The sequence below is a fragment of the Mugil cephalus genome, chromosome 2 (assembly GCF_022458985.1).
Source record: "Mugil cephalus isolate CIBA_MC_2020 chromosome 2, CIBA_Mcephalus_1.1, whole genome shotgun sequence".
Taxonomy (NCBI): domain Eukaryota; kingdom Metazoa; phylum Chordata; class Actinopteri; order Mugiliformes; family Mugilidae; genus Mugil; species Mugil cephalus.
Window position 1 is genome coordinate 30306762 of NC_061771.1, and position 13998 is coordinate 30320759.

The window sequence follows — 13998 nt, forward strand, 5'->3', positions numbered from 1 at the left end:
CGGTGTTGCCATGGAGACGGCTTAGAGCCATGAAGGAACTTTATCTGAAGCAGATGTTAAGAAGGGTTCAGTCTTTCTTGTCAGGTAGTTTGAGATGTTGCCATCTGGATCACGCTTCAAACTATTCAGAACCCACAGATATAAACAGCTTTTTATACCTGCAGCCATTTTACTTCTCAGTGCTATAAAACAGTGGTTCACAGCCTTTTCCGACTCAAGGCCCACTTTTAATTCCTAAACATTTTCACGGCCCACAAACACCACAGACAACACGTAGTCTGACCCTGTACAAATTGCCCCATTGGGGGACAACAAAGTAACTTGTACTTGAAAAAGAATCAAGTCTGCAGGTGAAACAAACTTTATTCTAACAGAACAGTGAAGAAAACATCAACACAAAAAGGTCCCATCAACAAACAGGGACTGGCCCCGCCCCCTCCCTCTGATTGGCTCAACACATGGTCGTTCACATAAACAGAGACAATTACTGGTCCTCATGATGCCACTAACGAGCTAAACAATTAAAGGACTTAACAAAGGTTCCAACAGGCGACTAATGAGAAAACAAGACTAATGCTAACATGCTAATCTCCATTCAACATTCAGATCTTTAATTCTTTTATTTGGACGTGAACCATGGGTGGATTTACATGGTGGAGGGAGTGTAGTGTGCCGTGTGGTGGGGGGGCGGGGCTGTGATGTAACCGACCATGTGGGCAGAGTTGGGGGCAGGGCAGTAGACCCGAGGGGCGTGGCCTCCGTTCTGGAGTGCCCCCCAGGGGGCGGTGGAGGGGATGCAGGGGTGGTAAGAGGAGTGATGGGTGAGGTGGGTGGGGTGAGGATGGATCGGGTGGGGGGCCGAGGTCAGGTAGGCGGCTGGAGGTGGAGCTTCATATGACAGGTGCAGCAGAGAGGGAGGGGGGAGGGGTGTCTGATCTGGGTACAGCAGAGCAGAGGGAGGGGCTGAGCCTGAAGGGGCGGGACCAATGGAAGAGGAAGTAGCTTCGATGGAGGGGGTGGGGCCTAAGGATGTGGGAGGAGTCAAGAGAATCAGGTCAGAGAGCGTTTTATTATTATTTTATTGTTTTCTATCAGATTAGTACTGACCCTCGGTCTGTCCATCAGCCGCCCTGGAGGATTCTGGGTAGGAGGAGGGGGGCTGGTGGAGGCCTCGGCCGCCGTCTGGGAACGAGGGGGGGGCACCTGTATAATAATAATAATAATAACACCTCACCAGGACGGATGCACTAACCTGCAGCGGTCATTCAGAACGGGTGCTGATCTTACCGTGGAGGGTGGGGTCATGGCTCAGGTAGGGGGGGTAGTGCTGATAGGGGTAGGTGGTCTCAGGTGAGGCGGGGGGGTAAACCTGCTGCTGCTGCTGCCAACAGCTCTGATGATACCACTGGGGAGAGACAGGAAGACAGACGGGTCACATCAGGATCAATAACTATTTATTAATCAATTAAATAATTAAATATTAATTGCTAATTTATTATTAAATATGTTTCTCAGTCTCTGAATGAACATTGTGAGGACTGTCCTGTCTCTGTGGACTGACCTTTCCACCATATTAGATTTAAATACTTATCGGTGTCTTCTCGGTGGACGTGTCCTACCTGGACTCCTAGGTTAAAGTAGTACTGGAGGACTCTGGCATCTACAAACACACACACACAAAAAAAAAAAAAAAAAACCATCAACAAACGGACCCTGGACAGAAACTCTGATCCATCTGACGTCTGACTTCTGACCTCTGGGTAGATCATTCCCGTTGGGGTCGTAGGAGTAAGGGGGCGGAGCCACCACGGTGCAAAGAGCCTCACCCAGCTCGTTGACCAACCAGGGGGATGAGGCCGGCATCGCCACGGCAACTGGAGATGGAAGAAGACACCTTGTTAGGTAGGTTAGGTGAAGAATCCAACCTCAGCAAGAGCTCACCTGAACGCGACGGAGCATGAGACGGCGCCGGGACGTGAGAGGCTGCAGGTAGCCGCGACGACGGGGAGGACGGGGAGGACGAGGAGGAGGAGGAGGGTGAGGAGCAGATGACGGCCAGGGGCTTCACCTGGAAAATATGTTCAGACAGGACCTGACCCGGATCTGGGACCCAGGCGAGATCAAAAAATACTGGGAGAGCCCAGGAGGGGGCGGTGGAGTGCATACCTGCTGGGTGTAGTTGTAGTTGATGTCTGCTCTGGTTGGAGAGTCACTCATGCCTACTTCCTGTTCATCCTTTCATAACGAGACAGACGTGACAAAATTCACCTGAATCCTTGGCCTCAGGTGACATTGGTCAGGTGTTGTCAGGTGTGTTACCTGGTTGGTGGAGGGCTCAGCAGTACTATAGACTCCTGACGTCTGGTAGCTCTGATCTGAAAACAGGTCGACACTGGGTCACTTTCTGTCTTCATCAAACATGGCCACCCTGAGGACAGTTACTTACCCTGAGAGTTGTAGATGAACTCCTCTGAGAACTCTGAAACACGAAGCACTGCAGGATTTTATTGTGAAACATCCACTTCACATTTAAAACTTTTTTTTTTTTTTTTTTTTTAAAAAAAGGCAGCTCGACTTGTAGAGTTTTGAAAAGATGCTTCATCCAAGTAGGTTTTTCCAGTTCAAAGGGATTGAAGGGAAGTTTGAGGTTTCAACAGGAAACGCTGTGGTAGTGGATCCATAAACACATGTGCCAACACAGGAGAGCAAACTCATCAGGAAACATTTAAGCGGTCCACCTACAGCTGAAGGACACAAACAATGTCCACATCTTAGCCAGAGAAGACGGACGATTTGAAAGAGTAAAGAAAACATCCAAGTCAGACTGGAAAAACCTTCTCCAAACCGCCTGTCCTCAAGTTCACACCTTGAGGCTGTAGCCTCTGACCGATGTTGGGTTGTTTGAACCCCACCAGAACCTGAACTACCAGAGTGGACCAGAACCATAAACAACCAGAGGAGACCAGAACCATAAACAACCGGAGGAGACCAGGACCAGAACTACCAGAGGAGACCAGAACCATAAACAACCAGAGGAGACCAGGACCAGAACTACCAGAGGAGACCAGAACCATAAACAACCAGAGGGGACCAGAACCATAAACAACCAGAGGAGACCAGGACCATAAACAACCAGAGGAGATCAGAACCTGAACTACCAGAGGAGACCAGAACCATAAACAACCAGAGGAGACCAGGACCAGAACTACCAGAGGAGACCAGAACCATAAACAACCAGAGGAGACCAGAACCATAAACAACCAGAGGAGATCAGGACCTGAACTACCAGAGGAGACCAGAACCATAAACAACCAGAGGAGACCAGGACCAGAACTACCAGAGGAGACCAGAATCATAAACAACCAGAGGGGACCAGAACCATAAACAACCAGAGGAGACCAGGACCAGAACTACCAGAGGAGACCAGAACCATAAACAACCAGAGGAGATCAGGACCTGAACTACCAAAGGAGACCAGGACCATAAACAACCAGAGGAGTCCAGGACCATAAACAACCAGAGGAGATCAGGACCTGAACTACCAGAGGAGACCAGGACCATAAACAACCAGAGGAGACCAGGACCATAAACAACCAGAGGAGACCAGAACCATAAACAACCAGAGGGAACCAGAACCATAAACAACCAGAGGAGACCAGAATCTAGGGAAATAGTACGAGGTCTAGCTGCACCAGTTTCTGGTTGTTAACAGAAACAAGTGAAGCAAGTTTCTGATGGGTTTTCCTCACAGAGTTACCTATTGAAACCTCAAACTTCCCACCAGTCGTTTAGAACTGAAGAAAACTTCTCGGATGAAACGTCTTCTCAAAACTCCTCTTCCAGTTGCCTCTTTAAACGCTTTTTGGATAAACCACGACCTGGATGACTGAGAACCTTCACAGACATCGACTTCACATATAAAACGCTGTAGGCTTTTATTGTGGAACATCCACAGGAAATGTGTGTTGTCCTCACCCTGGTCCTCCACAGTGCTCGTGTCCTCCTGGTCCTCCTCCGAGGAGCAGACGGGGGTGTTTCCGGTTGGAGGTGCGGTGGATAGGGGCCCCGAGCCCCTCTGCACTCTGTAGGAGGAGCCGGGTGGAGGGGGCGGGGCTCCCATGTTGGGGGGCGGGGCCACCGCTGGGCCCTGTGGAAGAGGTTAACCAATAAGGAGTCGTCTCTTCAAACAGGAAGTTGGTGGCGTTTCTCACCGGAAGTGGAGGGTAGATGGCGTCGCCGGCGTCTTCCAGCTGGTAGTACGCCATGGCTGCTTCTAGATCAGGCGACTCCTCCACAGCCTCTGCTGCAAACCCAAACTGACACTCTTTATTGATGGCGGCCGCCAGCTGACGACGGCTACGCCTGAAACAACAATAGTGATTCTGCTGACCTCAGGCCTAACACACAATTTAATCTAGTGCTGTCAAACAATTAACAACACTGATCAATTGGATTAAAGTGTTTGAGGATTAATTTCGATTAAGCATGATTACATATTCATTTTTAATCTTTATTAGTCGCATTTCATTTTGCATGAGCAAACAGACTCAAGAGACAATGGTTGATTAAAACATCTTCAACAGTTTCACGACTAAACAACTTTTTGTCTTTTTTTAAGCCAACATTTGTCCACATTAATGTGTCCCTGTCCCTCCTCTTTCAGCAGCTACTAAGACAAACTAAGTTGACCGCTTCTTATCTACAATGTTGCTGCAACTGAGAACAGTCTCCCACAGTGAACAGTGGCTGCAGGAGTGGACGCATATTTACAAGACGACATTACCAGCTTGTCTTTGTCTTGGTTTGTCTCAAGCTGTTAGCCCCGTTAGCCCAAGTGCTACCAGAATCCCAGACTACTGTATGCTTGGTGTTAATGTGCTATTTTAAGCTGGAAGTGCTTCAGTGAAAAGAAAACTCCTTCCTGCAGAGTGTGATAATACTTTATGTGGTTCCACTGGTCCGTCTTGGTTTTTTTTTTGTCCTCAAATGTCCCATGGAGAGGACCAACGTGCTGTTTAGCATGTTCCATCTTTATGGGTTGGTTCTGCTGCCTGTCACAACCAGATCAACTGCACATTTGTTCACGTGTGACAGTAACTCTACTTGGACAAACAGAGACGTTCAGAGTCATTCTGCTGCAAATGTTTCATTAGGTTAAAATGTTTAATCAGATTAATCCATTTTAACATGTTAATGTTGACAGCCCCAGTGTAGGAGAACATTTTATTTCTCCCTTGACCCACCAGGAGAGGTCACTTAGTCGGACAGTCCATGATGGACAGGACTGTTGTTGTTTCCTTTGCAAATTTCTGAGACCATAAAGTAAAGCCATAAAACAAGCTTTTAAGCACATTCCCGTGCCAGTGATCAAGGATTTAAACTTTTCGTGTAATCTACAGATAAGAACAACCAGACTTCTCTGGGCCTGGAAATAAATTAACTGCAAGATCTCTCTCTGACTAGAACTACAAACTATGAAATGTACACTTGTAACCAAAATTTAATCCACACTCCACTCGATTTGTGCAGATTTGTGTCAATTTACAGTTTTGTTCGTTTTTGTTCATATTTTGTTCAAAATTTGATAAAGTTAGGCTTCGAGTATGGAACCATACTGCCATCCAGAGGCTAGTTAAAGAAATGTCTTTGGAATGTAATTTTAACAAGTAATACTGTTATAGCATTTTAATATGCCTATATTATACAAAGCAAGACTGGTTAGTCTAGCCCAAATATAATGTACCTTTCTTGTTGATATTGTTAGTTAGTGTTGCTTACTATTATTATGTACTTATAATGATTTAGGATATTGAGGAAAGTCGTACAAATGAATGAATGTTTCTGATAACGTCGTTTTCATGCCGACATGATGTTCCATTGAAAGTGTTTGATTTCATGTCTCTCTCTCATCCTACTTCTGAGTTTAACATTGTGAGAAGTAAAACCGTTAGTTAATACTCTCTTATGAAAGCATTCATGTGTAAATCATCGAAAGGCACGAAGACCAGAGACATACCCTGCAGAGACATGGTGATAAACTAGCGCCAGGCCAGTCTTAGTCCAGCTCTTGTTAAGTTCAATTCAGTTCTCTCCTAGTTCTTGTTCTCTTCTCAGTTCATTTTTGTCTTAGTGATATTTTTACTTACTGCCAGTTGGCAGAAAAGATCAAGTTTCCTTTAGGACAGCGTTTTGCCACCCATTCCAGTTGTTTGGAGCAGCATCCAAGGAGTTACCATACATAGACCATCACCTTCATATTTGAGCAGAGTTAATGACTGTGCTATAACTAAAGAAACTAATCTAAATCTAAATAATTAATTTTAAGAAATTACGTTCTGTTTCAACCTCATTTTTTTACTTCTCACTTTTGTTGAACTCGTTTATTTTGGTATTTTCATCATTTTCCATTACACTGTTATATTATTCATCACATTGTTTATTATTCACCATTCACTATTTTGTAAATAAACCACATATTTCACTTGAGTCGTTGTCAGAAGTTCCTTGTGAGCTGGAAATAGATGACCCCTGTACTGAAAGCTGACGCCTCAGATATGATGAGAATGATTATTTACTAATAATTAATATTGATCCAATATTAATTGATTTATTCTCACAGTGTATTCTAAACCTGTGGGTGGTGCCCCCTTTCGATGAGTGCAGTTATTACACTTAATTGTTTAAAAACTTATTTCCCCTACACCAGTTTAAACACCACAGAAGAAGAAGCAGCAGTGTGTGTTTACCGGGACCTGAAGGCATAGTTCTCATAGTCGTGATAGTATCGTCTTCCAGGGTGGTAATAGGTCAGCTGTGGACCAATCAGGTGACGGTTCAGGAAACGGGTGGAGCTTCTGGCCAGAACCGAAAACACAAACAAACACACACAGACACACAAAAACACTCCTCGTTATCCAGCAAAGTCTTTTTTTGTTTTGACAAAACTCAAAATCTTTGGGTCCAAACCTGAACTTGTACCAGAGTAAACCAAGACTTGAACTACCAGAGGAGACCAGGACCTTTACCACCAGAAGGAAACCAGGACCTAAATTACTAGAGGAAACAAGAACCTGAACTACCAGAGTAAACCAGGACCTGGAATACCAAAGGACACCGGGACCTGGACTACCAAAGGGGTCCAGAACCTGAATTACCAGAGGAGACCAGGACCTTTACTTCCAGAAGAAAACCCGAACCTGAACTACCAAAGTAAACCAGAACTTCCAGAGGACACCAGGACCCAGATTAACCAGGCCCTGAAATACCAGAGTAAACTTGGACCCTGACTATCACAGGAAACCAGAACCTGAACTACCACAGTAAACCTGAACTACCACAGTAAACCAGAACTACCAGGACCTGAACTATCAAAGTGCCAAAGAAGAGATTATGGTTGCAGAATGTACCGGTCCTTAGAACAAGGCTAGCTGTTAATCAGGTCCCACCTTGAGGCTCCGTAGCGAGGAGGTCTGGCCGTGGGGTGGTGGTGTGGGGGGGCATAAGGGTCGTAGGTCATGGGTGAAGATGGGGGGGGTAGGCGGGGGTGGCCTGCTGGCTGTAAGCGGGGGGGCAGGGCAGAGGGGGCGGGGCATCCATAAGAAGATGGCGGCGGCATCAGTAACTCCGCCGGCTTCATGCCACTGCTGCCCCGAGACTTTCTGAAGAACCGGTGGCGGTGGTGGCGTTGACCACGAGAGTCCGGGTCTGATCCAGGGACAGAAAGGAGGTCACGACAGGTCAGGAGGCTGGAGGTGAAAAGGTTCAGACCTAAAACTTACCCAGGTCTCCTTTTCTGGTTGGAGCAGCCACGTTCCAGGCAGGAACCGGGTTGACTTGTTTCAGGTCAGTGAGAGGAACCAGGTGTCTGCCAGACAAGGACACATGAGTTCAGATCAAACCAGACACGGGTCCAAGTCCAGATCCAGGGTCGGGTTTAGGTGAGTTACTTTTCTCCCAGCTCCTCGATGAACACAGTGACAGCCGTGGAGTGAGTTCCTACTTCCTGGATGAAGGCGTTGTAGTACTTCCCCTTCGGCTCCAGGCGCACCTAAAACCCAGAGGACACCCGAGCTTCAAACTGGCTCACATCTGCACGCTAGAATGCTAACGTTAGCATTGAGCTCAGTGTGTCAGTCCAGAGGAACACTTCCACTTATTTCAACATCTGAAAGGAACTAAAAAAGCGTGACCTCACGGGGGCGCTGTGGACTATCAGTCTGGACAAAACTCATCTTTTAGTTTTCAGATTCTGTGTTTTCACACAATTCAAATGAAATGAAATGAACCGAATCCCAGAGGAGCTTCAGTAACGTTAGTTATCATCAGCTGGTAAAAGTCAGTGAGACCCATAAGTCAATGGATCCAGAGACTGAAAAATGTTTAAATGATGGAGGAAATGACGGCAAGTCTGCAGCCGACAACGGACACTTCTGAGCAAGATCAACTTTTATATATTGAGTGTTTGATGGACGGCATGTTGTGATGGAGCACAACTGGGAAGAGATGCCTGGCTGAATTCCTCAGATATTTGCTCCTCCAGGTCACTGTTACTATTATTAATATCATAATTACTTTATTTTTTCATATACCTCAGCTTTTATGTATTTATTTGTAGTTTGCTCTATATTTTCTATACTTTATCTTTATACATTAATTATATATACCTCTTTATCTTAATTTAGATGCATATTTGTGTTTATATGTGCATGCATGTGTGTGGATGTTTATGTATGGATGTGTCTGCTTTTACTACCCATTTTTATTTTATGTAATTAATTTTATCTATTTATTTTTACATATTTTAATCCCCCCCCTTGCCCCATTTTGTATTTTGTATATACTGCCCACCAGGCATATACGCCATTCATTTATAATATAAAGTCATATATCAGGAAATGTTTTGTAAAAAGTTTAAATAAAAAGTTCTAAAAATAAATAAATAAAAGTCAGAGAGTCTCTTCTTCTCAGGTCAGTGAAAGTCAGGTTTTTTTTCTTACCTGACACTTGTCTCCCAGGAAGTACTGTCTCCCTGCAAACACCAAGTAGTCCGTCTTCTGCATCTCTGTGAAAGCACAGGAACCAGATTGGCCCAGGAACCAGATTGGCCCAGGAACCAGATTGGCCCAGGAACCAGATTGGTCCAGTGTTCTCACCACTCAGCCATTTGTTACCTTTGCAGGTGTCCTGCCAGACGTCAAACTCCAGGTTTCTGTATACTTCCCCATCCAGAGATTTCATCACTTTGTAGGGCAATGACAGTCTGGAGGGGGGCGGGGCTTCAGCAGGAGGCTGGACGACAACATCAATAACAACTACAACCACATCATCATCAACTATTACTACAACCACCAGGTGCTCTCACAGACGTTTCTCTGGAATCTACCGACACCACCGTGAAATAAAGTCGTCATTAAAAGAAGAAGAAGATCAAACGTTTATCAGAGTTGAACTCTGAAGTCACATGATTTGCGTGTTGACTGTGAACACATCATACCTTTGTGTCATCTGATACAGCTCCACCCGCCTCCACCTCCTCCCTGCAGAGAAAACAAACATGATGACACCAAAGCTAAAGTACCAGTAATTCATTCCTATCTGGTCTGAAACAACTGGAGTGTGTGTGTGTGTGTGTGTGCGTGTGTGTGTGTGTTACCTTTGTGCTCGGTCCTCCGGTGCGTCGTAGCCAGTGTCAACATCACTGCACACTGATGGACTGTTTCTATAGCGACGACCTCCGACCCTGAAGGCCTCCATAGCTTGACAAAGCTCCGCCTCCTCCAGCCCAAACACCTGAGTGTAGAGTAGCTCGTACAGGAGAGCTACACAACACAACACACGACACACACACTTTCAATAAGCAACATCTCCACTGTCACAGGTTTATTTCCATGTCAGAGTCTGACCCAAAGATTCTCTGTGGGGTTCAGGTCTGGACTGATCTGAATTGAATTCACTATTTGAGCCCCATGAATCCTGGAATATGGCATCAGGGGAGAAAACCTCCACGGATGGAATAACCTGGTCATTCAGTATATTCAGGCATCAGCTGACCTCAGTCTTTGGGCAGAATGTTGCTGAACCTGGACCTGAGCTACTGCACCAACCCAAGATCATAGCGCTGCCCCCACAGGGTTCAGACTTCAGTTCTCGTTAGACCCCCGTCAATCACTCGTCTCCACCAATCAGAGACCACTTACACTGACAGAGGGCGGCGGAGGCGGGGTAACTCCTCGGGTAAACGATGTCATAGTGGCCGTTGATGGAGCAGCACAGCGTCACCTAGGCAACACAACACCGACCAGTCAACACTGTCCAATGACGTCGCACGTCAACAGTCGCGTGACGCGCGTTACCACGACGACCGCCGGTTGTATGGGATTCAACACTTACCTTGTCCACAAAGTCGGCCTCCGAGATCACAGTGGCCGGTTTCCCCGGGTAACGGTAAATCAGGAAACAACGCCTGGATGCACACAGACAAACCAACCAACCACAATCAATATCATGTTTTTGTGTTACCTGCCTAGGGACTGAGGATGCTAATTAGCATTGTTGCTATAAACTGGTATATTTACATCTATTGCGTCTGAATAGATGTTTATTAATGTGCAACATCTCCATAAAATAAATAAACAAGACCTCATCCATCACTGAAACAATATCTGCAGCTTAAAATGCACGAACCTGCCGATTGGTCCACTCACCTGTAGAGCTGAGACAGAGCCTTAATCTCCACCTGACCTGCCGTCTCCTGACAACACACAAACACACCATTAACACACCTGCTCAGACGCACAGGTCACAAGGCCACAGCTCACCTTAGGGTCCTCCAGACGCTCCAGGTACTTCTCAAACGAGCCCTCGACAAACTGAAGCAGAGAACACAGATGTGGACACGAGGCTGGTTTAAAGCTGCATCAGTCGGGACGTCAGCTGTTTTACTCACCGGCTCAAAGTTGCCTCTGTTGGTTCTCATGAAGTTGGCGCAGTCCAGTCTGATCTTCTGGTGGTAGTTCTGAGAGAAAAACAACTAAAAGACACGTTGTTGGTCATCAGTCAGTTACTGGATCATTACGCAGAGAAGTTACAGACGGAACTGGATCCACACAGAGCTCTGATCAGTCCGACTTAACTAGAACTTTAAAGGGAACTGAGCTCAACCACAGGAACCATCCTCAAACACAGGAACTGAGCACAACAAGAACCAACAAACCACAGGAACCGAGCTCAACGAGGACTGACCTCAACAACAAGAACCATCAAACCCCAGGAACCGAGCTCAACGAGAACTGATCTCAACAACAAGAACCATCAAACCACAGGAACTGAGCTCAACAACAGCAACCAACCAAAACAACAAGAACCATCAAACCACAGGAACCGAGCTCAACGAGAACTGACCTCAACAACAAGAACCATCAAACCACAGGAACCGAGCTCAACGAGAACTGACCTCAACAACAAGAACCAACAAACCACAGGAACCGAGCTCAACAACAGGAACCATCCTCAAACACAGGAACTGAGCACAACAAGAACCAACAAACCACAGGAACCGAGCTCAACAAGGACTGATCTCAACAACAAGAACCAACAAACCACAGGAACCGAGCTCAACAAGAACTGACCTCAACAACAAGAACCATCAAACCACAGGAACCGAGCTCAACGAGAACTAACCTCAACAACAAGAACCATCAAACCACAGGAACCGAGCTCAACAAGAACTTACCTCAACAACAAGAACCATCAAACCACAGGAACCGAGCTCAACGAGAACTAACCTCAACAACAAGAACCATCAAACCACAGGAACCAAGCTCAACGAGAACTGACCTCAACAACAAGAACCATCAAACCACAGGAACCGAGCTCAACAAGAACTGACCTCAACAACAAGAACCATCAAACCACAGGAACCGAGCTCAACGAGAACTAACCTCAACAACAAGAACCATCAAACCACAGGAACCGAGCTCAATGAGAACTGACCTCAACAACAAGAACCATCAAACCACAGGAACCGAGCTCAACGAGAACTGACCTCAACAACAAGAACCATCAAACCACAGGAACCGAGCTCAACAACAGGAACCATCCTCAAACACAGGAACTGAGCACAACAAGAACCAACAAACCACAGGAACCGAGCTGAACGAGGACTGACCTCAACAACAAGAACCATCAAACCACAGGAACCGAGCTCAACAAGAACAACCATCAAACCACAGGAACCGAGCTCAACAAGAACTGACCTCAACAACAAGAACCATCAAACCACAGGAACTGAGCTCAACGAGAACTGACCTCAACAACAAGAACCATCCGCAACCAACACAAACCGACTTCAATAATAAGAACCAAACTAAATCAAAAGAACCATCCTCAACAACAAAGACCTCAATGACTGGAACCAATCTCAACAATAATAACTGACCTCAACCTCAGGAACCATCCTCAACCAACACAAACCGACTACAAACACAGAAACCAACCTTAATGACAGGAACCATCCGCAATGACAACAGGAACCATTCACAATCAGTACAAACCGACTTCAAACATAGGAACCAACCTAAATGACAGGAACCATGCAGAAAACTTCCTGTCCAGGTGAGAACTCCAGGTCCAGGTCCAGGTCCAGGTCCAGGTGAGCCTTGAATGGACAACTTCCACCACTGACCGCCAATTCTCCCCCTCCCCCCCTCCGGTTCTCACCTGCTCGGACACGGCCCGGAACAGACTGGACGCGTCCCGGGCCACCATCTTCCGGTAGAGGCCCAGACTGGACAGATATTCGTCCATGTTGACGAAGTACTTCTTCAGGCCTTTGTGCATCCCGCCGCCGCTGACTGCTGATCCTCGGCCTCGGTAGACTCGGTAAACTGCGCCGCCTCGTGCCCAGGTGACATTAATCAGGTCTGATTAACCCAGAGGCCTCAACGGTAGTGAGGCGTTTACTGACCCACACAGGCTCAGACATCCCAGGATTCAAATAAAAACACACAATGAGGAAAGATTTAAATTTTTTTAATTTCTTTTATGTTTAACTCGTATCTTATCTTATCTGGTTAAAATGTGTAAAATGTACATTTTCCTTATTTTTATGAGGACAAGGCTTCATGATATCCCCAAGAACAGCTACTTTCACACAACAAAATATTTGTTTTTACCATTTTACTAAATTCTGAAGGTCTCTTTAAAAGAAGGTGACATCTGTGGGTCAAATATGACCCGCCAAGAATAGAGATGTATGGATCATAGAAAATGTTTTAGGTCAAAAAATACCCCTCTTCATCTTTGAAAATAAGGTCAAGCAATATATTAATCCTGTAAGACATTCCACTAATATAAAATACTTCGGATTTATGTGCTCTTTTCAATGTATTTGTGTAGTGAAATATTGTATAATAAATAATAAATTAAATGATGATAATAACTTATGGAGGGAGCAATGATGATAAGGCTGTAGAATTAGGTTCTGGTTCATTTTATTTATTTATTTTTTATTTGACACATTTAGAACAGAAAAACAAACAAAAACAGAACAATGATATAATGTGACTGTGACTGTAGACTGTATTGTATAAAATGAAATTCACAGTGAAGTAAGAAAAAAAAATCAGCCATGAAATAAACAAATTATTGTATATTGTATATAAATATAATGAGCACAGTAATAATGAGTAAACCTGATGGAATAGAGGAAAAGGGCATTCAGGTTTATTGTTTTCAAGCTCAGGTTAGTCCCCAGACATTTTATTTTATTTTTCTCAGTTCTACATCTATACCTATACTTTCGTTTACATCATGTGCTGTGTGGAATTATTACTGTAATGGCTGCAGGTACAACGATAGGTTTTTCTGTGCATCGTACTATGTACGACTGTGCATGTGACAAATTAAGCTTTATCTTCTTATGTTATCTTAGTATCATTATCTTATTTCGAAACATAGACTTTCTGACATATTTTGATTCCAAACACATCTTTTTAAAAT

At 45.2% G+C, this 13998-nt stretch overlaps 1 protein-coding gene across 3 annotated transcripts; it reads right to left on the reverse strand.

The window, feature by feature from the left end:
• Positions 1-345: 345 nt before the first annotated feature.
• Positions 346-12910, reverse strand: alg13 (ALG13 UDP-N-acetylglucosaminyltransferase subunit). 3 transcript variants are annotated; one of them, XM_047575806.1, is made up of 25 exons: positions 12718-12910; positions 10946-11029; positions 10818-10868; positions 10704-10750; positions 10390-10462; positions 10197-10278; positions 9653-9818; positions 9494-9536; positions 9171-9288; positions 8997-9061; positions 7947-8047; positions 7779-7864; positions 7446-7704; positions 6747-6851; positions 4212-4362; positions 3976-4147; positions 2447-2494; positions 2320-2375; positions 2167-2235; positions 1942-2068; positions 1755-1874; positions 1620-1660; positions 1288-1405; positions 1108-1203; positions 346-1023 (listed from the first exon to the last, which is right to left on the reverse strand). In XM_047575806.1, exons 1-25 carry the CDS (start codon positions 12835-12837, stop codon positions 647-649), a joined length of 2775 nt encoding a protein of 924 aa, XP_047431762.1. In that variant the 5' UTR covers positions 12838-12910; the 3' UTR covers positions 346-646. The 3 variants fall into 3 exon arrangements, with proteins under 3 accessions (XP_047431762.1, XP_047431770.1, XP_047431753.1); XM_047575814.1 differs by having other exon boundaries at positions 2447-2479; positions 6747-6854; XM_047575797.1 differs by having other exon boundaries at positions 6747-6854.
• Positions 12911-13998: the final 1088 nt, after the last annotated feature.